General features: G+C 46.1%; 1 protein-coding gene across 5 annotated transcripts; it reads left to right on the top strand.

Annotated features, from left to right (window-relative positions):
• Positions 1-2,225: 2,225 nt before the first annotated feature.
• LOC128587178 (polyadenylate-binding protein 2) lies at positions 2,226-21,706 on the top strand. Of its 5 annotated transcripts, XM_053593076.1 has the most exons (7): positions 15,049-17,180; positions 17,544-17,658; positions 18,364-18,431; positions 18,737-18,843; positions 19,534-19,621; positions 19,709-19,860; positions 20,782-21,706. In XM_053593076.1, exons 1-7 carry the CDS (start codon positions 16,830-16,832, stop codon positions 20,819-20,821), a joined length of 921 nt encoding a protein of 306 aa, XP_053449051.1. In that variant the 5' UTR covers positions 15,049-16,829; the 3' UTR covers positions 20,822-21,706. The 5 variants fall into 5 exon arrangements, with proteins under 5 accessions (XP_053449053.1, XP_053449054.1, XP_053449052.1 ...); XM_053593078.1 differs by lacking the exons at positions 15,049-17,180; positions 17,544-17,658; positions 18,364-18,431; ... (2 more) ...; positions 19,709-19,860; positions 20,782-21,706 and adding exons at positions 2,226-2,344; positions 2,646-2,733; positions 3,207-3,646; positions 4,268-7,173; XM_053593079.1 differs by lacking the exons at positions 15,049-17,180; positions 17,544-17,658; positions 18,364-18,431; ... (2 more) ...; positions 19,709-19,860; positions 20,782-21,706 and adding exons at positions 2,256-2,391; positions 2,646-2,733; positions 3,207-3,646; positions 4,268-7,173.
• Positions 21,707-26,991: the final 5,285 nt, after the last annotated feature.

Here is a 26,991-nt window from a genome sequence, read left to right as displayed (position 1 = left end):
ATAGCCAGGTGTTGTGGCGGCTGCCTGTGGTCCCAGCTACTCTGGAGGCTGAGGCAAGAGAATCATCTAAGCCCAAGAGCTGGAGGTTGCTGTGAGCTGTGATGCCACAGCACTCTACCGAGGGCAACAAAGTAAGACTCTGTGTCTAAAAGAAAAAAAAAAAAAGATGGGCAGAGGAAGGGTGATTGGTGGGATCACACCTATGGTGCATCTTACAAGGGTACATGTGAAACTTACTGGATGTAGAGTATAAATGTCTCAACACAATAACTAAGAAAATGCCAGGAAGGCTATGTTAACCAGTATGATGAAAATATGTCAAATATAAAACCAGTGTATGGTGCCCCATGATTGCATTAATGTACACAGCTATGATTTAATAATAAATAAATTAAAAAAAAAAAGGTGGCAGCCTTGCTGGTGGATAATTAGCCTAAGAGCAAAAAAAAAAAAAAAAAAAAATGAGGGTGGTTGAAAGAATACAGCAAAGGAGTAGAACAGGCTATGTTTAGAATAGAGGACAAAACTCGGTGTGGACTTGTAAATGGTGTGGATTCAGATTGTGAGAACAACATTGGCTATCTGAAGGGGAGAGGTGATCTTGTTTTTTTTTTTTTTTTTTTTGTAGAGACAGAGTCTCACTGAACCGCCCTCAGGTAGAGTGCCGTAGTGTCACACGGCTCACAGCAACCTCTAACTCTCGGGCTTACGCGATTCTCTTGCCTCAGCCTCCCGAGCAGCTGGGACTACAGGCGCCCGCCACAACGCCCGGCTATTTTTTTTTGTTGCAGTTTGGCCGGGGCTGGGTTTGAACCCGCCACCCTCGGCATATGGGGCCGGCGCCCTACTCACTGAGCCACAGGCGCCGCCCGGAGAGGTGATCTTGAAGCAAGAGTCTTGAAGCAAGACAAACTTTCAGATCTGGTAGAAGGAGATGGGGATGGGAGCCCTAGCTTCTTTCTTACCAATACAAATTACTTAACCTATCCAAACCTCTATGTACATGTAAAGAAAGCACTTATTACCTAGTAAGTCCTCAAAATATATTAGCTGTTACTATTACTGTGTCAGGAAAAAAACCTTGCTTCTCAGTAACCATAAGGGTAGATGGGAATACCAAGGCTTGGATTGGAGGTAGAAACGAAGGGAACCAGCAGGAAAGGAGGAGAATTGGGTTGCCTCTTTCTGGCCTTCAGGGCTCTCTTCAAATAGAGCTGAAGGAAATGCCAGCTCCAAGAGCCTAGGGCAGTGGTTCTCAACCTGTGGGTCACGACCCCTTTGTTCAGTTGGTAACAACGCGGGCATTAGGAAGGTTGAGAACCTAGGGGATGCCAGTTAGATATGCCTGTGCATGCCCTTGTGGGAATCAGCTGTGGTCAGACTGTTACAGGTCCTCTGAACTGTGCTATGTGAATATACTGTCATTTATAAATAATAGACATGTTTGTAATCTGGAAAGATAAACAACACCCTTGACATTGGCATCCTGCAGGGAGGGAAGTGAAATTGGGTGTGCAGGAGTGTGTGTATTTGAGAACTTGTATTTTATTACTCTCTATCTCTTTTTTAAAAACTTTGTCACTCACTTAAAGGTCATGAACCTCTATTGTCTGATTTTTTTCATAAACAATGAATTCATATGTTGGGGGAAAAAAATAAAATAAACTCAATAGGATTATATTAGAAGAAGTGGAAGAAGAAGAGGAGAGAGAGGAGAGAGAGGAGAGGGAGGAAGATGTAGAGGGAGAAAAGTACCTGCAAAAACTGCTCATGATCCAGGTCCTGGTTCCCTGAAGCCTGGCTGAAGCCCTAGCCTTCAAAGAGACCACTGGATTAAAAGTCTTAGAGAAAAGATGAAAGGAAAGGTTTCGTGTCCGTGTGGTGTCCCACAAGGCTTAGGCACCTGGCCGACAGTTTTCAGTGTAATGGGAGCTACTCCTCCTTTCCAGGCACACAATCCAGAGCTGGAAAAATTCAACAAGTGCATGGAACATCACAGACATTCCAGAAATGCCAAATTTGCTCCTAGGTGTCCTGAGGCCCAGTGCACTTCTCTGGGCAGCCTGGAGACTCCAGCCCAGCCCGGCCTGCAGTGTCCTCTCAGTCCAGCCTTTCTTTGCCTTCAGCAGCCCTCTCTCTTCCCGACTTGCGGCCCTTCCCAGGCCTGCCTCCAGCCCCGCCCCTCTCTCTGGACGCATCTCTGGGCCCCATCATCACCCGGCGCCGGGCCCTCCCTCCTGCCCCCCCTTCTCCTCCCTCCTTCCTTCCCTCCCTTCCTCCCTCTCTCCCTCCTTCCCAGCTTCTGCACCAGGAAACAGCCCGGATCCCGGCAGCGGCCTGACCTGTGAGATCCCTAACCTGGCAGGCGAGCGGGGTTGGAGACAGGCTGAGGTGGGGGTAAGGGAGGAGCTGGGCCTTTGGGCAGCACTGGGGGAGCCGGGAGTAGAGATGGTGTGGCAGGAAGCCCTTGGCCCTGGGTTTCCCGGGAGGACAGTCATTAAACATGGATTCGGCCACACAGCTGGTAAAGCGTTAGGGGCAGGGGCCCAGGCCCAGGCCCAGGAGCTGCAACCCCAACCCTTCTGGGGTAGACCCTGATCCCTGGGCTTCACTACCTAGTTCTGATTTTGCCCTCCCCTTCCCAGGGCTCCAGGCTGGCCGGGAGGATGAAAGGCCCCAGCTGGGGGCTCCTTGCCACAAGTGCTGGGTCCTAAGAGCTACCATCCAGGCTGGGTGAGTGACCCCTTCTTTTTTCTGTCCCAGGCAGCCCTTTGCTTCTCCTACCTTTCTCTTCAGTCCCTGTCACCTTCCCATCTTGTGTCTGCCAACGTCTCATCTTGCCTCTGGGGAGGTCTTAAGTCTCTTCCTCTAGCCAAGAAGGTGTGGACTGTGGAGTGGGGTGGGAGGTAGGGGTGTCATAAGAGCTGGTGTTTTCTTATTATAAAAACAACCTAAAGTATTTTAAACATAAAATGTACTTGTTTTGTGTTTAATTTCGCATATTATGAAATTAATGGCCAGCGTCTTATGCCCTGGCTCCACTCTGTGAGTTAATTCCCTTCTTGTCCCTTCCTGCCCAGTGGTCTCTAAGCATTTCCTCCCTGCTCCCTGTCTCACTGGGTTGGCCAAACCGGAAATGCCCCTTCTGGGTCTCTGTCCACATACTTCATATATTTATGCCAGTCTTTCACCCTTGCCTCTTATAGCTGCCCGGATGGCGACCCCAGCCTCAGCCCCAGACACACGGGCTCTGGTGGCAGACTTTGTAGGCTATAAGCTGAGGCAGAAGGGTTATGTCTGTGGAGCTGGCCCAGGGGAGGGCCCAGCAACTGACCCATTGCACCAAGCCATGCGGGCAGCTGGAGATGAATTCGAGACCCGCTTCCGGCGTACCTTCTCTGATCTGGCAGCTCAGCTACATGTGACCCCAGGCTCAGCCCAGCAACGCTTCACCCAGGTCTCTGATGAACTTTTCCAAGGGGGCCCCAACTGGGGTCGCCTTGTGGCCTTCTTCGTCTTTGGGGCCGCACTGTGTGCTGAGAGTGTCAACAAGGAGATGGAGCCACTGGTGGGACAAGTGCAGGAGTGGATGGTAGCCTACCTGGAGACACGGCTGGCTGACTGGATCCACAGCAGTGGTGGCTGGGTAAGCAGCTTCTCAATTGCCGCTCTGCACATCCCTCTGCAAAGCTGTCTCCAGGGGGGAAGACAGGAGCTCTGATTGGAGGCTGGGCAGCTGTGCTGGGAATGAGGCCTGGGTGCTGAGTCTCCCTGTTTGGGGGGAATCAGACTGAGAGATGCTTCACTGTGGGCATCACATCGGACTCTGCACTCCAGTGCTGCCATGCAGTAATCCCTGGGTGGGCTCATGGTCCCAAGCAGAGGACAGAGGAGTGCCTGAAGGGAAATGGTGTCAGGAACTTTTTATACTGAGTACTTGGTAAGGGAGGTGGGGAAGTTCAGGGATGGGTGGGGGTGAGACAAGTCTTGGTGAAAGATACCAGTTCTGAGCAGAATTTTTCAGCAATGGAAGGATGGGGTTCACCTGAAGCAGAGAGGGCAAATAAGCCTGGCACTCAGGATAGGGGGGTGCACCCTGGGAGATCAGAGGGGCTTCTGAACAGTAGAGCTTTGGCTGGAGAGGAACTGGGTGTGGGGTAGTGCTTGCAGTGGATGGAACTGGAACTCTTCCTCTCCTCTTCTCTCCACTCTTTCCTCTCCTGATATCCCTTTCTCCTTTCTCTCCTACTTCCCTTCTCTCCCACAGGCGGAGTTCACAGCTCTATACGGGGACGGGGCCCTGGAGGAGGCTCGGCGTCTGCGGGAGGGGAACTGGGCATCAGTGAGGACAGTGCTGACGGGGGCCGTGGCACTGGGGGCCCTGGTAACTGTAGGGGCCTTTTTTGCTAGCAAGTGAGAAAGTCCCAGGGCCAGGTAGGGCTAGGTATGGCTGGGGGCCAGGAGAGCAGGAACAGGATAGAGGAATGCCCTTAGAAGAAGTGAAGTGAATGGATGGACAGGGGAAAGGTAGTGTGTGAGGGAGCTGAGTATGCCAGGCAGGCAACTGCAAGAGTGAGCTGGAGACATTGGGGAAGTGGTTTGGGAAGGTCAGGGATGAAGGAGGAGGAGTCGTTCCAGGGTTGGGGGGAGGTGGGAGGGATCATGCCTGTAGGTGCGGGACGTGAAACTTCCTGGAGTTTGGTTTCTAGCCCTGAGGAAAGGACTTGTAGTAGTGGTTGCGTCTCCATTGGAGGAGTGGGATTGGGGGAACACAGAAGGCACATTCCTTTGCAATGGAAGCTCAAGGTTCTCAGGTGATAGGGAAAGGTCAGTGACAGTGGACTGCTTGGATACCGTGTGCATGTGCACGTGTGCATGCTGGGCTGCTTGTCTAATCTGGTGGTGGTGGGACTCTTCAAGGAGAAAACATTCCCTCTTGTGATGGCAAGAACAAGGGGCCCTTCTCTACTCCTTCTCCCAGCCCTCACCCCCACGTCTCCCCTCCCCTTGTCCTGATTCCTCAAGGCTGAGAGAGAAACAATGTATCGGAAGAAGGGCTCTGGCATTTCTCTGCAGAAAGTCAATAGGGGTTTGGAGACCAGAGTGGTTCTGCAGCTGGCCTTGTTCTTTCATCATCCCCCTTCCTTGTGCATCTTGCACTTGCTGCTGCCTCCTGGGCTCTGACAGAAGGACAGGGCTGTGGAGCCTGGGTGGGTGGAGGCTTAGGTAGGTGGACTTGCCTGCCAACCTCCCTTCCACTGGGGCACAATGGTGCCTGAAGTGTACCCTGTCTCTGGGATCTCTGTATCCAAACTTAAACTCTAAATTGGGGCCCTTTATTTTCCTTTAGAGGGGGTAGACATAAATACCAATCTAGAATACAGTCCGTGTCCTGCACTGTGTCTCAGTGAGATGGTTGATGCCTTGAGACGACCATTCCAGCTCTGAACCCCATGAGTGTGAGGGTGACGTGTACTCTATGACTGGCCTATTCTGTGGTGGGCTTTGGTGCTGCTTTATCAGGGGCCAAGAGAAAGGGTTCTAGAGTACCTACCATGACCTAGAAACATTTATGTTTTCTTTGAAGCCACGCTTTTTGCATGGGTGTTACTTTTCTGCACCTCAGAGTCTGAGGATAACTTTAGAACTCACAGTCCTCTAGAACTGATTCAAATTATAGCTTTTTCTTTTGAGGAAGAAATGATTCACTTCCAGATGCATGCCCTGAGCCAGACCTCACTGCTGCACTTTCCAAGGTGCTAAAATTGCTGCTCTCCAATGCTGACTTTCTGACACAGTGCTCTAGAACCCTGACCATGATCCTGAGCACTGACCAGCTTAGCCAGACCGTGGTTGACTCTTCTCGGAAATTTTCACTTGGTCCCAGAATGTGGCAATGTAGTTGTGCTCGCTAGAATGTGGGACCAAATTGGCCTCAGGGGTTTAGTCCAGACTTTTGCTTTTGAGAGAGGGCTGTACTTTTTAATGGTATTTATAGGGGAGGTGGTAGACTGCATGTGCTACTTGGTCTGTTGTGAGTATGCTGATACCAGAAACTCAGAGCTGGTCTGTGGCAAGCAGTTGGGGTGGGGGGTCTCTGACTTGCTCAGGACAAACTAGGCCAGTGGTTTCAAACTGCTTGGCACAGCCCCAAAGTTTTCTAGGGGTTGCCTCAGGAGTCCTTGGGGAGATGAATGGGGTGGGGAGCTGAGCAGGCTGGGCAACTTGCCCTCAAACAAAACAGCTCCCCTTGTAGCTGTCTTACATATCGGGGTTCAGGGTAAGATTTTATTTGCATTAAGGGGTTTGTTGCTGAAAAAAGTTGGAAAACCACTGACTAGACCATCAGCTCCAAATTGGAGCCTGTGCTCCCCCAAGTTTGGGGCAGACTCTTCACCCTACCCTCTACCACAGGAGGCCTATTCTGGTTAGCATTCCTGTGGGCCTTTACCAAACAGTGACAGCAGGGACCATGGCCGAATTCAAAATGTTCTGCTCTGAGACCTTCACACCTGGGTGGAAGGAGAGGCTGTTTTCTCAAAGGGGCTTTGTCTTCTATTCCCAGAAGTATAACTTGGATGGGACCACAGTGGGTAGTTTTGATCTGTTTCTGCCCTTCTTAGTTGGAGGGGCAATGGATACCCCAGAGACTCTTCTGTCAGGGAAAACTAGGGACTCTTCTAGAGCCATATAGTTCCTTGGGATTAGCTCTTGGCCAAGAAGGCTGAGTATGGCTCCCAATTTTTAAATCCATTTCATTTTTTAAAAAATAAGGGAAATAAATATAATTGCCATTTTTTTCAAAGATGAAATAGGCGATAGGCGGAGAGGGTGTTTCTTGCTCTCCAGAGCCCAAAGGGACAAATAGGGACTTTACTTAGGCCAAGGAAGGAGCGGAAATAGGGCAACTCGGTCTTGAGATTATTAATCCTACTCTCCCACTCCCCACTTATTCTAGGGCATACATACACTATTTTACTTTTTTAAATCATAAAACAAGAGAACAGATTTGGTTAGTTTAGAAGAAAAGAAAAAGCTCTATAAATATAAATATATATTCCTGTATTTTTATTTAATAATTTATAAATACCAAGTTCATTTGACTTTTATTTTTGTGTAATATGTAATTGTCGTATTAAAAATAAATAAATAAAGCCCAGAGTTTAATGAGAAGGACTGAACAGGGTTTGTGACTTCTACACTATATAGCCTGGGGGTCAGGACATTTCTTGATCTAATCTTCTCTTCATAACCTTGTTAAGGGTAAGAATTAGATTAATAGAGATTTGGGAAAGTATTGGGATAACTAAAAAAAAAAAAATCAGTTTTTCTCCCTCCCATCCTTCGCACCCTACTCCTACCCTGGCCAAATGTCCTGAGACAAGAACTCCATCTATCCCAACGCAAGCCCAAGAACGTGTGTGTATATGTCTATGGTATTTGAGATTGCCACAAACAAAACAAAGAAAACCTACCAAGGCTGGGCGTGGTGGTTGGCACCTGTAATCCTAGCACTCTGGGAGGCTGAGGCAGGTGGATTTCTTGAGCTCAGGAGTTCGAGACCTGACTGAGCAAAATAGAGGCCCTGTCTCTTCTAAAAATAGAAAAACTGAGGCAAGAGGATCACTTGAGCCCAAGAGTTGGAGGTTGCTATGAACTATGATGCCACGGCACTCTACCCAGGGCAACAGCTTGAGACTGTGTCTCAAAAAAAAGCCTACTAGAAATATTATGTATGCTAGTAATCAAGTTCCCAGTTGTGGTTCAACTTCTAATCAGAAGTGTGTGGTAATGAGTATTTCCAAGTGATGCCCTGTGTCTACTTCAAATTAAAAAGACAAAAAATTGAGGCCCTGCTTCCTTTCCTGGTCCCCTGAGACATTTGGTTTTAGCCATTTTAATGCAAACTGCTAAATTGTAATCTCTAGAATATTCAGTCCATCCCTTTGTACCAGGGCCACACCAAAATCATGTCTGACAAGAATAGTGATCCTAATTTTAAATTCCAAGAGGGAATTCCTAGTCTTTTATAATCCAGTGCAATAAATTGGTGTTTAGGGTGTAATTGCTTAGAGTGTTGCCTATTTTCTCCCTATAGAAACATCTATAGGGGAAATCATATTAAAATCAGAGAATGGTTTGATGAATATGGCACTAGGTTGGAAAGGGAATTACATGTTCTTAATAGTTACTATCATCAGGTATGGTAGCCAGTCCATTTATCTCTACTGGACTGCAATTGATTTGATGATTGATTTATATTTGCCAAGTTCCAAAAAGCATTTGCAACATCTTTCCATAATACAAAAGACAATAGGAAAATATAGATTTTTAAAGTATTGGGGTACAGGGAAAATTGATTATGAGCACCATTGTTTCTTCTAAAAACACTAAATAGGGATTCACAAGGTCCTAAGCTTGTTCTATCAAGCCCATCACACTAGCCCAAATTTGCTGCTCTATGATGGTTTGGTTTAATTAGGCCTAGACCTTAGCAGGGATCCTCAAACTACAGCCCGTGGGCCACATGTGGCAGTGTGATTGTATTTGTTCCCGTTTTGGGTTTTTACTTCAAAATAAGATATGTGCAGTGTGCATAGGAATTTGTTCATAGTTGTTTTTTTTTTAAACTATAGTCCGGCCCTCCAACGGTCTGAGGGACAGTGAACTGGCCCCCTATTTAAAGAGTTTGAGGACCCCTGCTAAAAGGACAGATCAGTTACGTTTCCTTCAGACAGTTCTCCACAAATGTTATTTTTTCAAATGGCATTTTTGACAAAGTTGGGCAACATCTAGTTACAATTTCTAGCAAATGGATGTATTATAGATATTCTGTGCTTTTACTTAATACTAAATCCTTTGAAAATTTTAAAAGGTGCCTTAAATATGAATATAGGAATATATAGAAATTATTTTAAAACTCAACTAGTAAATATAATGGAATGCTACGTAGTTGTTTATTCATTCAATCATTCATTCATGCAATGATTTATTTATTTATTTATTTTTTGAGACAGTGTTTCACTGTTACTCAGAGTGCCATCAGCCTACCTCACAGGAACCTCTACCTCCTGGGTTTAAGCGATCCTCCTGGCTCAATCAGGAGGGGGCTACAGGTGCCTGCCACAATGCCCAGCTAAATCTTTCTATTTTTAGTAGAGATGGAGTCTCACTCTTGCTCAGGCTGGCCTCAAACTCCTGAGCTCAAGGGATCCTTTGGCCTTGGCTTCTCAGAGTGCGAGGATTATAGGCATGAGGCACTGGGCCTGGCTTCATGCAGTAAATATTTAATCATCTGTGTGGGCAGTTCTAGGCACTAAGGTAAAGTGAACAGATACACATCTCTGTCCACATGTTGCTTACATCCTAGCAAGAGAAATAAATAAATGATAAATAAATTTCATAATGTTAGGCGATGAATACTACAGAAAAAATTCATTGAAGGGGGACGTGTGTGTATATATATTACACACATATATACATACCGACATGCACACATACATACATAGATTTCAGGTGTTTTTTTGGGGGGGGAGATAGTCTCACTTGGTCACCTTTGGTAGAGTGCCCTAGTGTCTTAGCTCACAGCAACCTCAAACTCTTGGGTTCAGATGATCTTGTTGCCTTAGCTTCCCAAGTAGCTGGGACTACAGGTGCTGGCCACAATGCCTGGCTATTTGTTAGAGATGGGGTCTTGCTCTCACTCAGGCTGGTCTTTTATTTTTATTTTTTAACTGTTCAGAGTTCTTATTTATTTATTTATTTATTTTTTTCAGTTTTTGACCAGGCCGGGTTTGAACCCACCACCTCTGGTATATCGGGCCAGCGCCCTACTCCTTGAGCCACAGGCGCCGCCCCCAGGCTGGTCTTGAACTCATGAGCTTAGGCAATCCCAAGTGGCCTCCCAAGTGCGTGGGAGGCGTGTGTGCAGGCGTGAACCACTGCACCCGGCTTTAGATTTCAGTTTTAAATCAAGAAGTCAGGGAAGCATCATTTGTAAGTTGAATTTTGAGTGAAACCATGGGTATTAGATTGGAAAAATATATTTATTGACATGGAAAGATGCTTCTGTATGTTAAAAATTTTAGGAAGAGTATATGCCAAAATATCATTAATGGTTATTTCTGAGTGGTGGATTTTATGGGTGATTTATTTTGTTCTTTTTGCTGTATTATAGTGAACACATGAAAATACATATATGTGTATTACAACAAGTTTTTTAGGTGCAAATACAAAAGTTTTTAAAAAGTTAACCAAGCAGATTGGAAGTTAAGCAGCCCAACATAATTCCTTCACATTTAAATGGCCACCCTACTTCTGTATAAGGGCAGACCGAGAGAGTTAAGGTAAACCGGGCTAGACCACATTAAAAGATAATTAGGGTTGGCTCCAAAATAGAGATGAGAAAATGAGAAAGGTTCCAAGGTTCTTTATCATTAGTATCCGAAAGAAATACAACATAAGTCACATATTTTTTTAGTAACCTCATTAAAAAAGCAAAAAGAAATAGATAAAACTAATTTTAATATTTTATTTAGCCCAGTATATATTTATTTCACTATATAATTAATATTAAACAATTTTTTTTTTTTTTTGTAGAGACAAGAGTCTCACTTTATGGCCCTCGGTAGAGTGCCGTGGCCTCACACAGCTCACAGCAACCTCCAACTCCTGGGCTTAAGCGATTCTCTTGCCTCAGCCTCCCGAGTAGCTGGGACCACAGGCGCCCGCCACAACGCCCGGCTATTTTTTGGTTGCAGTTTGGCCGGGGCTGGGTTTGAACCCGCCACCCTCGGTATATGGGGCCGGCGCCCTACCGACTGAGCCACAGGCGCCGCCCAATATTAAACAATTTTATTAATGAGTTGTGTCAAATACTTTTTCTTTTTTTGAGACAGAGTCTCACTTTGTCACCCTCAGTAGAGTGCCATGGCATTATAGCTCACAGCAACCTCCAACTCTTGGGCTCAAATGATTCTCTTGCCTCACCCTCCCAAATAGCTGGGACTACAGGTGCCTGCCGCCATACCCAGCTATTTTTAGAGACAAGGTCTCACTCTGGCTCAGGCTTGTCTTGAACCTGTGAGCTCAGGCAATCCATTCGCCTTAGCCTCCCAGAGTGCTAGGATTACAGGTGCGAGCCACTGCGCCCAGCCTCAAATTCTCTTTTTCATATGAAGTCTTCAAAATGTGATGTGTATTTTGTACCTTCAGCAGATTTCAAAATGGTCTTCTCACATTTCAGGTGTTCAATAGCCACATGTGACTATAAACAGTCTAGTTCTATGTCACAGAGAATTATTATTTTTTTGAGACAGGGTCTCACTTTGTCATCCTCAGTAGAGTGCTATGGCATCACAGCTCACAGCAACCTCAAACTCTTGGGCTCAAGAGAGTCTCTTGCCTCAGCCTCCCAAGCAGCTGGGACTACAGGCACCCACCCCAATGCCAGGCTATTTTTAGAGATGAGGTCTCACTCTGGCTTCAGGCTGGTCTCAAACCTGTGAGCTCAGGCAATCTACCCATTTCAGCCTCCTAGAGTGCTAGGATTACAGATGTGAGCCACCATGCTGGGCCCATAGAAAAATATTGTAACCTGTAAAATTTCAAAGCAGGAGTTATAATAAAAATAGGGATGAAACTATTAAGAGGCCAAATACTTATGTTGTTCCAGTGAGAAAACATTTCTCTTCTGGGCAAAACTTTCAATGTCCTTACCCATTTTTATTGCTTAATTCTTTCTTTTCTCAGCTCCACTGACCATTCTTTTTTATTAACACATTTTCCCTTTTTCTGAGGCACACCATCACTGGATTTTCAGTATTTTTAAAACTCTGTGATCCTCTATGGGTTACTACTTAAAGAGAATCATACTCATAATGGGTGAATCTTACATTGTTACATACTAATTTTATTTATTTCTTTTTTTGAGACAGAGTCTAAAGCTGTGGCCCTGGGTAGAGTGCCGGGGCGTCACGACTCACAGCTATCTCAAACTCTTAGGTTCAAGCAATTCTCTTGTCTCAGCCTGGGATTACAGGCACCTGCCACAATGTCTGGATATTTTTTTGTTGCAGTTGTCGTTGTTTTAGCTGGCCTGGTCCAGGTTTGAACCCATGAGCCTCAGTGTATGTGGCTGGCACCCTTACCCACTGAGCTATGGGTGGCCACCCCATACTAATTTTTTAAAAATTCATTCTCAGAAAAAAAATTACCTTTGTTATTCTCCATGCATTAACAACAGGCAAGATATTAAATAAGATCACTTATTAACTAATAAAAACAATTAGTGTGGGCGCCAGCCCCATATACAGAGGGTGGTGGGTTCAAACCCGGCCCTGGCTGAACTGCAACCAAAAAATAGCCGGGCGTTCTGGCGGGCGCCTGTAGTCCCAGCTATTCAGGAGGCTGAGGCAAGAGAATCGCTGAAGCCCAGGAGTTGGAGGTTGCTGTGAGCTGTGTGATGCCATGGCACTCTACCGAGGGCCATAAAGTGAGACTCTGTCTCTACAAAAAAAAAAACAACAATTAGTGTAACCTAATTCTTTGTACTCTGAATGAATCCCAAACAATAAAAAAAAAGATCACTCATTCAATTAGCATTTATTGAGCACAGATAGTCAAAGTTAATACATAGATAATTAAGATGGTGTCCCTGCCTTTTTCAGTTTACAGTCTAATGGGGAAGGATCTTAATTCACAAGCCATCATTCAGGTATCTTTTTTTTTGAGACAGTTTGGAAGTTGGGGTGCTTTTTTCAAAATATATAGTGACTGGAAGATTTGTAGAATGTACAAACTTTTTTTAATGCTTACATTTGTCTTATATTGCTAGATTTCTCTATTTGGCCTATTAGAACATAGAAAATTATAAAGAAATTAATTAGTCACTACCTGGAGAGAACTGCTATTAACATTTTAGCATATTTCTTTCCAGCCTTTTATCTGTGCTTTTATGATCATATTGTACAATTTTGTACACTGCAATTTTGCTTGCCATCTTATTGCAAACTTTTTTCACTAAAATATTTTGAAAGCATAATTATAAAAAATTACATCTCTGTACAATAATTCCAATGCCCACTTGGACATTTGTTTGTATTTTTCACTTTGATAAACATCGTCATTCACAAATGTTTATTCACTTTTTAGCTTACTTCTTTAGAACAGATTATAAGAAATAGCATTAATGAGTTAAAAATCTCAAGTTTTTAAAAGTTTTTGTTATATGTTCCCAAATAGAAAAATTGTACTGGTTCTTGTTCTTTTTTATCCTCATGCCCATGTTTTTAAAAATCAGATATACAGGGCGGCGCCTGTGGCTCAGTGAGTAGGGCGCCGGCCCCATGTACCGAGGGTGGCGAGTTCAAACCCAGCCCCAGCCAAACTGCAACAACAAAAGAAAAATAGTCGGGCGTTGTGGCGGGCGCCTGTAGTCCCAGCTGCTCGGGAGACTGAGGCAAGAGAATCACATAAGCCTAAGAGCTGGAGGTTGCTGTGAGCTGCGACGCCACAGCACTCTACCGAGGGCAGTACAGTGAGACTCTGTCTCTACAAAAAAAAAAAAAAAAAAAATCAGATACACAGTTTTTTTTTTGTTTGTTTTTTGAGACAGAGTCTCAAGCTGTCACCCTGGGTAGAGTGCTGTGAGTAGCTCACAGCTACTTCCAACTTTTGGGCTCAAGCAATCCTCTTGCCTCAGTTTTTCTATTTTTAGTAGAGATGGGGTCTCGATTTTGGTCAGGCTGGTCTCAAAGTCATGAGCTCAAGCAATCCACCTGCCTCGGCCTCCCCTGAGTGTTAGGATTACAGGCATGAGCCACCCGCCCAGCCAGAAACACCCAGTTATAATCATACTTTATTTATAATTTTACATTCTACTTATTTGGCTTAACAAAATTATTTTTGCATGTTTATCACACTGTGTAATCCTTTTAATAGGTGCATAAATAATCTTTGGATGTAAGTATAGTTTTCTTAAACTATTGTTGGAATTTAGTATTTTTCCAGTTTTCAGGATCATACATAATTTTTGTTTATTAAAGCAAATCTTATAGCAGTTTTGATGTGAATTTAGAAAGCTAGCTCTGAATTTCCTGCACACTTCTATTAGCTCGATGACATAGGCAAGGTACTTCACTTCATTAAGCCTTTTTCTTTTTCTCTAAAAAAGATTATGATTTATGCAAATATTTTCTTCATGGTTGTTGAGAACTCAGTGGGATAGTAAAGGGTGGTGTGTTGCAAAATCAAGTGCTCAACACAATTAGGATTCAAAGGCATTTTTTTTTTTGAGACAGAGCCTCAAGCTGTCTCCCTGGGTGGAGTGCTATGGCATCACAGCTCACAGCAACCTCCAACTCCTGGGCTTAAGCGATTCTCTTGCCTCAGCCTCCCAAGTAGCTGGGACTTCAGGCGCCCGCCACAACGCCCGGCTATTTTTTGGTTGCAGCTGTCATTGTTGTTTGGCGGGCAGGGCTGGATTAGAACCTGCCAGCTCAGGTGTGTGTGGCTAGCGCCTTAGCTGCGTGAGCCACAAGCGCCAAGCCTGCCCGGCTATTTTTTTTTGTTATTGTTGCAGTTTGGCTGGGGCCGGGTTCCAACCCGCCACCCTCGGTCTATGGGGCTGGCGCCCTACTCACTGAGCCACAGGCGCCGCCCTCAAAGGCATTTAAAAAAAAATTACATTTCCCTTAGTTGCCTTGTTTCAATTAGGAACCAGTAAGACACCCAAATCTTGACTAGGCTAAGATCAGTATAAAAGAACTTTCTTCCAGGGAACTCAATCATTAGTGCTTGTCCTCGGCGCTCAACTTTAGTTCTCCCAGAGCACTGGAGCTGAAATGGCTGAAGTAGTTCTAAGTGAAATCTTAAGCGACTGTGACTCTGCTCCAAGATGCCCAGTTTCTGAGGTAAGAAATTGTGAAGAAAAGTGGGGCGGTGAGGGGAAGAGTGGGGATATAATGAGTTGCTTTTGATTTTTTTTTGTTTGCTAACGGGGAATCTCCTCTTGTCCAGATCCCCTGCTGTGGCTGGGCTCATGTAAATCTGGCTTTTCAAATTGTAGCTTGGTCTGCCTACAAAAATTCCTATTGCAGACTTAGCACCACCATTCTTTCCTTTTAAACAAACATGTAGGATCACTGCTAAAATGTGGCAACCCTGGCTTCCAGAGCTAGGTCTCGTTGATATCTCCAGGTACAGGAGTGTAGAGGGAACCTGCCCTAAGAAATTCCAGGATTTGGGGGCTAAGAAAGTGGTGAAGATGAAGGGTGGCACCCAGATTCCCAATCTATCTTTTGCATAACAAACATCCAATGGGGCTCGGCGCTGGTAGCTCAGCGGTTAGGGCGCCGGACACATACACGGGGCTGGAGGGTTCGAACCCAGCCTGGGCCTGCTAAACAAGGACAACTGCAACAAAATAAATAGCCGAGCGTCGTGGCGGGCGCCTGTAGTCCCAGCTACTTGGGAGGCTGAGGCAAGAGAATCGCTTAAGCCCAAGAGTTTGAGGTTGCTGTGAGCTGTGACGCCACGGTACTCTACCGAGGGCGACATAGTGAGACTCTGTCTCAAAAAAACCAAAAAACAAAAAACACATCCAAGGGGGACACTTATGATAGGTATGTTGCCCCCCCGTGTAGAAACAAATATCAACAGAGTTCAGCCCCTGGTCTGCAGGCACTCACAATCTGCTTAGGAAAGCGCACAAAACCATTGAGCCGCACAGCGGAGGTAGGCCCACTTGCCACGGGAAAGGAGGGGAAGCTGGTGAAAGGCTTCGCAGGAGGTGATGCTGAGGACTGCACTGGTCTGGATGAAGAGGGACTATAAGTAGAGGCACGGATCCACTGTAACCAGGAGTGTGGAAGTAAACATTTGCGAAGTAGCCAGATACTTGGGTGTCTAAGGCACCGCAAGTTTTCACATTACCTGGATATCAAAGGGGCGACAGTCTGGCGGTGGTGCGGATTGGAAGGGTTGCACTGGAAGCTGAGAGACCCCTTAGGTGTGTGTAGCTAACAGTTCAGGAAAGAGAAACAACAAACTGAAACTGGGTGGGAGCAGATGTCCTGTAAAGGCCTGTGCAACAGGACAGGCGGGACTCGTGTCTGGTGGCTCTGAAGTGAGGGTTCCTCCCTGCTTTCGGGTTTGGAAGAGCTCGTACTAAAAACCTGGATGGTACCAGCAAGCTCTCTCCTGGAGTGCTCCATTTCCGTCAACATCCCACCTACAGCTGTTCTCAAGTTTCCAGAAACCGCTTTGGTCTTCCAACTGCTCGCTAGTTGTCCGCCAGTAGCATCAAGATGGCGGCCTCCTAAGAACTGATTAGTCACGTGACTTCGGGTTTCCTCAGTTTGAAGCCCAGAAGTCCGTTCGGGGGCAAGGTTCACCTGTCACATAATGGTGTCAGTCCTTCTAATCTCGCCTGCCAATCAGCATCCGCGACTGGGCCACTGCGGTGAGACGACCGAAACATTGGTCCTTTCCAGTCGCTTACTCGGGCCAATCACGGGGCGTCCTACGTTTCATGGGCCCGCCCATAGGCAGAGGAAAGCTGGAATGTCGTCACAGCGTGGCGGTATTGTTACCTAAGGATTAGAGGGGAGGTGGGACGTGTGTTGATTGACAGACAGACTTCCCCTACCGCGATTTGAGAATTTGGCGCAGTATCCCGCCTTGGAGGTGGGGTCTTATTTGATTGCCAAGTAATATTCCCCAATGGAATCCTAGCTCATGGTGACGGGCAGGATGCTTGACTAATGAATCCTCGGCGTGGCCGGCGCAGCTCTCCAATCGCCGGGCGGCGGGCCCCAGTCTGAGCGGCGATGGCGGCGGCGGCGGCGGCGGCAGCAGCAGCGGGGGCTGCGGGCGGTCGGGGCTCCGGGCCGGGGCGGCGGCGCCATCTTGTGCCCGGGGCCGGTGGGGAGGCCGGGGAGGGGGCCCCGGGGGGCGCAGGGGACTACGGGAACGGCCTGGAGTCTGAGGAACTGGAGCCTGAGGAGCTGCTGCTGGAGCCCGAGCCAGAGCCCGAGCCCGAAGAGGAGCCGCCCCGGCCCCGCGCCCCCCCGGGAGCTCCGGGCCCTGGGCCTGGCTCGGGAGCCCCCGGCAGCCAGGAAGAGGAGGAAGAGCCGGGACTGGTCGAGGGTGACCCGGGGGACGGCGCCATTGAGGACCCGGTGAGGGAAGGAAGACGAGCGAGCAGGCCGGCAGCTGGCCGGCGGGCCGGGTCACAGGAGGCCTGGAACTCGGGCAAGCGGGAGGCAGGCGGGGGGTGGGGTTGGGCGGGGAATAACGTGGCTGGGGCCGGGCTGTGCACTGATCCGTGATCTCTACACGGGCCCGGCCGGGTTGATTCGGGCATCATGGGTGCCTAGTGTTGTTCTAGAGAGGGTAGCTTGTTTTTCTTTTCATTACGACCCTCGCGTGGTGCGAGGGAAATGGCCGAGCATGTCTGCGGCCGCGCGTCGATCGAGAGCAGGGCGCAATCCCTGCCTTGGTTCCTCTTAAGCTCTTCTCCATACCCTTCCCACTTATTGTAGGAGCTGGAAGCGATCAAAGCTCGGGTCAGGGAGATGGAGGAAGAAGCGGAGAAGCTAAAAGAGCTACAGAACGAGGTAGAGAAGCAGATGAATATGAGTCCACCTCCAGGCAATGGTGAGTAACTGGCGGTTGCCCGGGGAACCCCGGTTCTTGGGTTGTGGGGAACTGGGGAGATACGGAATTAGATGCTTGGCACTCTGGAGTTGCTGGTCTGAGCAGTTACCAGGCAGGTGCTGCGGTCATAGTCCATTGTGTGTTCCTCTGACCTTTGTGAGAGAAAAGCTATGTTTAGGTGGTGGTAGTCTGTGCCTCCCTTTGTCCCTTTTATATGTATATTTGGTGTTCTTTGTTCTTAGTCTACCTTTATTTTTCTTTGTGGAGGTTGCCGGCTGCCGTTTGACCTTCAAGTCTAATAGTTTTTCTTTCAGTTGCAGATTCTTTAGTTAGTATTTCTAAGAGAAAAAAAGCTGCATAGGGCTTCCTCTTTAGAGATGTTGAGTCTCAGCCCACTTAATTCTGTTTATTCTTCTGGGCATTTCAACCAAAGCAATTCGGTAGGGACTTGATTTGGGGGTGGGGGGATTTCTACACTTTTTCCTGTGATTTTTGGGGGTGTATTTATTCTTTAATTTGTCAAATATTTAGTACTGTACACCTATGTATTAGATACTATTCTAGGTAATGGGTAAAGCAGGAAGTAGAACAGACTAAAATCTTTGCCTTGGGTGAATTTATAGTCTAGTGCTGGTAGCCGGAGTGCATAGATTGGTTACGTAGAAAACAAGTGTTGATCGTTTTTCTTTTCTTTTTTCCATTTAGCTGGCCCAGTAATCATGTCCATTGAAGAGAAGATGGAGGCTGATGCCCGTTCCATCTATGTTGGCAATGTATGTGCTAGGGCTCTGATAAAGATTGGGGGGAAATTCTTATTCCGGTAATTATTAGTTGTCTTGAAAGGAACATCTTCATGATAGATGGTGTTTGGGGGTATAGAAGGAGGGGGTTGGGAGGAGGTAAAAGGTATTGGAGTAATTAGCAAAGGCTCTGGGGTTAGAAGAACTAGGGGTCATTTACTTTGAGAACCAGATTTGATGTGCCTTGGTGTGTACCAGGCACAGACCAAAGGGTAGACAGGATACCTGTTGGGACAGGAGTTTGCCCAGTACCTGTGAAATGTCCCTTCTCTCCTCAGGTGGACTATGGTGCAACAGCAGAAGAGCTAGAAGCTCACTTTCATGGCTGTGGTTCAGTCAACCGTGTTACCATACTCTGTGACAAATTTAGTGGCCATCCCAAAGGGTAAGTAGGGGAGATAAATTGAGATCATTTTAATCACAGTGTAAAAGTAGGCAGATGTTTTATGTTGAGCAGGAGGTGGTCTTTGCCTTCTAAGATAATGACATTAAGGTTGATGTGTATTAGGAATTGCACATAAATGCCTTCAGAGGCCAGACAGGTTAACAAAAATGAAGGCTAGGCTTGGCGCTAGTAGCTCAATGGTTAGGGTGCCAGCCACATGCACCGGGACTGGTGGGTTCGAACCCGGCCTGGGCCTGCTAAAACAACAACCAAAAAAATAGCCAGGTGTTGTGGTGGACGCCTGTAGTCCCAGCTACTTGGGAAGCTGAGGCAAGAGAATCGCTTAAGCCCAAGAGTTTGAGGTGTCTCAAAAAAAAAAGGCTAGGTGCCGGTGGGATCACAAACTAGGAGGGGAGGGGCAGCTTTTTGGTCGCAGCTTGTTAAGGCCATATGGAATACAGGCTCTGTGTGTCCTATTTCTTTTTTTTAATGTTTTTCTTATATAACATGGTAAGTGTTCTATTTTTTAGAATTTAAAGAATAGTTGAAAATCTTGATTAGCTTTATTTAAAACTTTTTAAAAAATTATTAAAAACGTGAACATTGTACTTAAAACATGTCTGCAAGTTGAATTTGATCTTTGAGCTATTTGTAATTTCAGAGGGATAAAGTGACAATTACTCTTTTCAGGTTTGCATACATAGAGTTCTCAGACAAAGAGTCAGTGAGAACTTCCCTGGCCTTAGATGAGTCCCTATTTAGAGGAAGACAAATCAAGGTAAGCCTGTGCCCATTGCTGTTCTCATTATATGTGAACTCTCCAGGTTGACTCTAAGGGTTTCAGTTGTATGTCCTTTATTCTTAGGTGATCCCCAAACGAACCAACAGACCAGGCATTAGCACAACAGACCGGGGTTTCCCACGAGCCCGCTACCGTGCCAGGACCACCAACTACAACAGTTCCCGCTCTCGATTCTACAGTGGCTTTAACAGCAGGCCCCGGGGTCGCGTCTACAGGTCAGGATAGATGGGCTGCTCCTCTCCCCCGCCTCCCATGAGCCCTGTATGCTTCCTTCTCTCCTGATCTGAGGAACCTCCCTCCCTTCCCCTCCCTCCCCTTGGTCTCCAGGGACTTGGTCTCCTGCCTGTGCAGGGTGAGGAAGGTAGTTGCAGGCCAGGCCAGGAGGCCAGTCTCATCTTTTCTGGAGCAGGAATTGGTGATAAGGGCTGGATCTCTCCATCTAGCCTGAGAGATACTTTCTTGAGAGTTGATGGCAATGAAGGTGTTTACACTGAAAGCCAGGAAGAACAGGGCCTCAGGGCAGTGAAAGCACTGCTTGGAAGTTGGCTACTTTTCCCAGAGTAAGGGAGAGGCTGAAGTTTGACCCTCCCTTGGAAGAATACCAGAGGCTAGTTGATCCTACCCTAGAGCCATGTGGGAGGATTTTGAGATATATACTCTTTGAGTCAGTCTTACAAGGTTAAGTTTCTTACTGGACTAGTGTGGAGTTAATGTTTTTGCTTCACTTTACTTCTTTCTCTTTATATTTGAATAGACAGGTCAGGCATATAAACCTTGGCTTCCCATAAGAGTACCTATAGTGTGCTGCCAGGAGTTAGGGAGGATCTGTTGATAAGGGCCTAAGGTTTAAATGCTGTGGAGAACGGAAAACTGGATGAACTGTGGGGTCCTTTTTACCCCTGTATCTTAGATGCATTTTATTGCCTCTGTTTGGTAAACTGTTCTGTGAAACACTCCCACCCCTAAATTCACCAGATGTTTTGCTATATGTGAGATTGTGGGGTCAATTTTAGGATACTTGAAAACTTCTTTTCCCCCTTTCCTTCACAGTAACTGGGGCAAGGGCCCACGGGGAGGGGCTTGTACTGAACTATCTAGTGATCATGTTAACACCTAACTCTCCTTCTTTCTTCCAGGGGCCGGGCTAGAGCGACATCATGGTATTCCCCTTACTAAAAAAAGTGTGTATTAGGAGGAGAGAGAGGAAAAAAAGAGGAAAGAAGGAAAAAAAAAAAAGAATTAAAAAAAAAAAAAAGAAAAACAGAAGATGACCTTGATGGAAAAAAAATATTTTTTAAAAAAAAAGATATACTGTGGAAGGGGGGAGAATCCCATAACTAACTGCTGAGGAGGGGCCTGCTTTGGGGGAATAGGGGAAGGCCCAGGGAGTGGGGGCAGGGGGCTGCTCATTCACTCTGGGGATTCGCCATGGACACGTCTCAACTGTGCAAGCTGCTTCCCATGTTTCCCTGCCCTACTTCACCTCCTTGGGGTTGCTCAAGGGTAGGTGGGCATGGGTGGTAGGGTTTTTTTTTTACCCAGGGCTCTGGAAGGACACCAAACTGTTCTGCTTGTTACATTCCCTCCGTCTTTTCCCCATCTTTCACAGTCCCCTCCTGCCTGCTCCTGTCCTGCCAGGTCTACCACCCACCCCACCCCTCTTTTCCGGCTCCCTGCCCCTCCAGATTGCCTGGTGATCTATTTTGTTTCCTTTTGTGTTTCTTTTTCTGTTTTGAGTGTCTTTCTTTGCAGGTTTCTGTAGCCGGAAGATCTCCGTTCCGCTCCCAGCGGCTCCAGTGTAAATTCCCCTTCCCCCTGGGGGAATGCACTACCTTGTTTTGGGGGGCTTTGGGGTGTTTTTGTTTTTCAGTTTTTTTTGTTTTGTTTTTTTTCCTTTGCTTTTTTTTCCCTTTTATTTGGAGGGAATGGGAGGAAGTGGGAACAGGGAGGTGGGAGGTGGATTTTGTTTATTTTTTTAGCTCATTTCCAGGGGGAGGGAATTTTTTTTTAATATGTGTCATGAATAAAGTTGTTTTTGAAAATAAAAATTGTTTGGCCTTTTGGGTGTAAGGATTATTTATCTTCCTATTCTCCCTTAGGCCTCAGATGGCTATTAATTCTACTTTGTGGAAATAATGGTGGTGTGGAAGTGACAAATTATGGAGTAGGAGTTAAATTACAGCTAGCTAGGAACATTATGTGTTTAGTTGGGGATGCTGGTTTTTTCTGGATAGCATGTAACTGGCATTTGAGAGATAAATGAAACAAGGCATGGGAAAAAGAATAGCCCTACTGTGTGTGCTCCTGATAGAACACGCAAATGAACTATCCACACCAACAGCTCTAGATTACTAGATAGGGGTCTGAGTGACCCATTTTTGTCCAACCTATCTCATCATGGGCTCAAAAAATAGAAAATTGGGTACAGTGGCTCACACCTGTAATCCTAGTGCTTGGGAGGTGGAGGTTGGAGGGTTGCTTGAGGCAGCCTGAGGAATGTAGTGAGATTTCTTCTCTGCAAATAAGTGAAGCATAGTGTTGTGCACCTGTGATCCCAGTGCATGAGAGACTGAAGCAAGAGGATCCTTTGAGCTCAGTAGCTTGAGGTTGCAATGATCTATCATCATGCCCAGTCTGAGCAACAGTAAGACCCAGTCTACAAATGCCAAAACAAAGTACGCGTAGTTAACTGCAAAGTGTGTGTCTCCTAACAAGTTCCTGTGTTAAGCTAAAATTTTGGTTCATTTTATTAGAACTTCTCAATTGACTTTCACTGTTTCTGTGTGTTTCAAGTTTTTTTGTGTAGTTGGCCATCTTAACCTAATTTCTCCATGTTGTATTCTAATGTCAAGATTGGTCTTAAAATACTTGGGCACTATATCCCTCCCAGTTCAAGCCTTCATAGACTTAACTACAGAATTTCTTTTTCTTTTTTTTTTTTTTTTTTGAGAAGAGTCTCATTTGGTCACCCTTGGTAAAGTGTCTTGGCTCATGTGATCCCCTTGCCTCAGCCTCCTAAGTAGCTGGGACTACAGGCATCCGCCACAATGCCTTGCTGTTTTTTAAGAGATGGGAGTCTTGCTCTGGCTCAGACTGGTCTCAAGCCTGTGAGCTCAGGCTATCCAGCCTCGACCTCCCAAGTGCTGGGATTGCAGGCATGAGCCACTACACCTGGCTATGTGAAGTTATTTCTTTTTTTCTTTTGAGACAGAGTCTCACTTTGTTGCCCTCGTTAGAGTGCTGCAGTGTCACAGCTCACAGCAACCCCAAGCTCCTGGGCCTAGGCGATTCTCCAGTCTCAGTTGGGGCTGGCGCCCCCATTACTGAATTTCTTAATAGTTTAACCTCTTCGTACTTTTTTTTTTGTTTGCTTTCTTAAGCAGCAGCTTTGTGTGGCCTGGGCTGCAGTGTGCTGGGGGCGATCATAGCTTATTGTAACCTCAGACTCCTGGGTTCAAGTGATTTTCATGCCTTGGCCTTTCAAAGTGTTGGGATTACAGGCAAGTTAACTGCACCTAGCCCCTTCATACTTATATTGCCATTTACTTCTCAGGATGTTTTTGTTTATAATTGCCTCTGGGCTGGATGCTCTTTTCTTTAAAAATCTTAGGCTGGGTGGCGCCTGTGGCTCAGAGTAGGGCGCCGGCCCTATATACCAAGGGTGGTGGGTTCAAACCCCGCCCTGACCGAGCTGCAACAAAAAAATAGCCGGGCGTTGTGGCAGGCGCCTGTAGTCCCAGCTACTCGGGAGGCTGAGGCAAGAGAATCACCTAGGCCCAGGAATTGGAGGTTGCTGTGAGCTGTGGGACGCCACGGCACTCTACTGAGGGTGATAAAGTGAGACTGTCTCTACAAAAAATAAAATAAAATAATTAAAATCTTAGCTAAAGAAATAGCTGTTTTATATCCATAAAGCCTTGACCCACCCGTCATGTTGCATTGCATTCTCGAGTCAGTGTCAACTACTTATTTGATCATTTATTGTACTACCTCTTGTGGATTAGTTAAGCATTTGAAGTCTGTCTTTTGTCCTGACTTGAGTCAACTAAAATAATGCATAGTCATCTCAAGTGTGGAGACCTCTGCAGAGACGGAAGGCCAAGAAGCTGAGTAAAGTGTTTAATATTAACTTTGTGAAACATCCTAAATGACTTGATGTTAATGCTACGAAGGTCTCATCTATCCACCAGGGGGCACTAAATCGCTAGCTCTAAAAGATCCATATAAATTGTTGGATCTTAGAGGATGTGTAAACATTTTTTGATCTTTCTCTGTTTTTATTTATTTTTTGAGACACAGTCTCAAGCTGTCACCCTGGGTAGAGTGCTGTGGCATCACAGCTCACAGCAACCTCCAACTCCTGGGCTTAAGTGATTCTCTTGCAAGTAGCTGGGACTACAGACACCGGTCATGACGCCTGGCTATTTTTTGTTGTTGTTGTTTGGCAGGCCCAGGCTGGGTTCGAACCTGCCAGCTCTGGTGTATGTGCCTGGCGCCTTGGCCGTTTCAGCTATAGGCGCCGAGCCTTTATTTTATTTTAGAAAGAATCTAAATTGATAACAACGCTCTCGGTAGAGTGCTGTAGCCGTGACTGCTCATAGCAGCCTCAAACTCTTGGGCTCAAGCAATTCTCTTGCCTCAGTCTCCCAAGTAGCTGGGACTATAGGCGCTCATCACAATGCCTGGCTATTTTTTATTTATTTATTTATTTATTTTTATTGTTGGGGATTCATTGAGGGTACAATAAGCCTGGCTATTTTTTTTGTTGTTGCTGTTGTCATTGTTGTTTAGCTGGCCCAGGCTGGGTTCGAACCCTCCAGCCTCAGTGTATGTGGCTGGCGCCATAACCACTGTGCTATGGGTGCCGAGCCTAGTTACTTTATTTTCATTTATAGCTTATTCTGTTCTTTCCAGCTTGTTATGTCTATTCTAACTTCTCTAACAAAATTATGCACATCCTTCAAAGTACACCATAGGCATGAAGCCTTTATTTCCCTGTTGAAATTAATCAACTAAATAGGACAAATCGTTCCTATTTCTATTTACTACTTATTTCATGGTTTTATAATTAAAGTAATTATATTCTTGTTACCCCATCCCATAAACAGTAAGCTTCTTGAGGGCATAGGTTGTGCTTTTGTGTCTACCTCACAGTGCCTGCCACTTAGTGAAAAGATATTGGGGTTGCCTTTCCTGTCCTGGACAAGGCAGTAACAATAGTAGTTGGTCCTTTATCTTGGACCTCCTAGTTCCTATTCTTAAAGAAGTCAGACTTACTACTTGGGCCTCTCATCATTTTTCCTGTATTGTCCTCTGGTTTTAGAGGAAGAAGCATGGAAAGGATATTGCTTTCCTGACTCAACTTGGTTGTTTTTTTGTAGATGATTTCTGTCAATCACTCTTTTTTTTTGAGACGCGTCTCACTCTGTCACCCTCAGTAGAGGGCGGTGCTGTCATAGCTCACAGCAAACTCCAACTCTTGGGCTCAAGTGATTCTCTTGCCTCAGTCACCTGAGAAGCTGGGACTACAGGCCCCCGCCACAAAGCCCAGCTATTTTTTGTTGCAGTTGACACTGCTGTTTTAGCTGGCGGGGGCCAAGTTCAAACCGCCACCCTTGGTATATGGGGCCGGCTCCCTAACCACTGAGCCACACGCACCTCAGGTGCTTCCTGAGTTCTCTGTTAACTGAGGGGTGGGAATGAGCCCAGTATCACTGGGGTTCAGTGGGAGGGCAGTGTCTTTAAGGAAGAGAGGTTGGGGGAGGCTGTGTACAAAATTTAACTCAGGTGAGGGTCTGTGAATCAGAGATCCTTCCCTCCGCCCTGCAGTATTTTTTGGCCAGGGCTGGGTTTGAACCTGCCACCTCTGGCATATGGGACTGGCACCCTACTCCTTTGAGCCACAGGTGCCACCCCTAGAGAGACTTTCAATGGCACAAATAAACCAAGACAACTCAGTGCCCAACCCAACTTTGGCATTGGAGAAAAGAAGTGATAGCTGGGTTTTTATGTATGGTTAGTATGAGTAGCCTTTCTCAAATCATGATCACATTTTAAAATGTCTGTCAAGGCGGCGCCTGTGGCTCAGTGAGTAGGGCGCTGGCCCCACATGCCAAGGGTGGCGGGTTCAAACCCAGCCCCGGCCAAACTGCAACAAAAAAATAGCCGGGCGTTGTGGTGGGCGCCTGTAGTCCTAGCTGCCCGGGAGGCTGAGGCAAGAGAATCGCTTAAGCCCAAGAGTTAGAGGTTGCTGTGAGCCGTGTGACGCCACGGCACTCTACCCGAGGGCGGTACAGTGAGACTCTGTCTCTACAAAAAAAAATAAAAAAATTAAAAAAATAAAATGTCTGTCAAATAAGTAGATAAATAAACAAAAATGTCTATCAACCTGGCTAGTTTCCATATACTTCTTTCCTCTTTATGCTTATTGATAACTATTCATTCAACAAACACTTTGAGTATTTATCAAGTGCTGGGCATTGTTCTAGGTGCTAGAACGTGTTACAGAAAAAGGAGTCACTTGATAAAGAAACTTTATTTACTGGCTCGGCACCTGTAGCTCAGTGGTTAGGGTGCCAGCCACATACAATGGGGCTGGCAGGTTCAAACTCGGCCCAGGCCTGCTAAACAACAGTGACAACTATACCAACAAAAAAATAGCTGGGTGTTGTGGTGGACACCTGTAGTCCTACTACTTGGGAGGCCGAGGCAAAAGAATCAAGCCCAAGAGTTTGAGGTTGCTGTGAGCTATGACGCTACAGCACTCTACCGAGGGCAACATAGTGAAATTTTGTCTCAAAAAAAAATAAAGAAACTTTATTTACTGAAAAAAGGTGTTAGTTTGCCATGTCTCTGATTTGCATCCCATCAAAAGCTCCATTTCTTTTAAATTAAGATATAATTATAAAATTTCCCTTTTAAGTGTATAATTCAGTGGTTTTTAGTATATTCTATTTAGGTAGTTAGTATATATTACAGTAAACATATAGTAATCATCACTAATACCTAATTTTTTTTTTTTTTTGAGACAGTGTCTCATTTTGTTGGCCTTGGTAGAGTGCTATGGCATCACAGCTCACGGTAACCTCCAACTCTTGGGCTTAAGCAATGCTTTTGCCTCAGCCTCCCAAGTAGCTGGGACTACAGGTGCTGCCACAATGCCTGGCTATTTTTTTTGGTTGCAGTTGTCATTGTTGTTTGGCAGACCCAGGCTGGATTCAAGCCCACCATCTCCAGGGTATGTGACTGGCTCCCTTAGCCGCTGAGCGGCAGGCACTGAGCCACTAATACCTAATTTTATGGCATTTTCATCATCCCCCAATGAAATTCCATACCCATTAACAAGC

Source organism: Nycticebus coucang, chromosome 6 (assembly GCF_027406575.1).
Source record: "Nycticebus coucang isolate mNycCou1 chromosome 6, mNycCou1.pri, whole genome shotgun sequence".
In the NCBI taxonomy this organism is placed as follows: Eukaryota; Metazoa; Chordata; class Mammalia; order Primates; family Lorisidae; genus Nycticebus; species Nycticebus coucang.
Note: the sequence above shows the minus strand (reverse complement) of the source record. Positions and strands in the feature narration are given on the sequence as shown.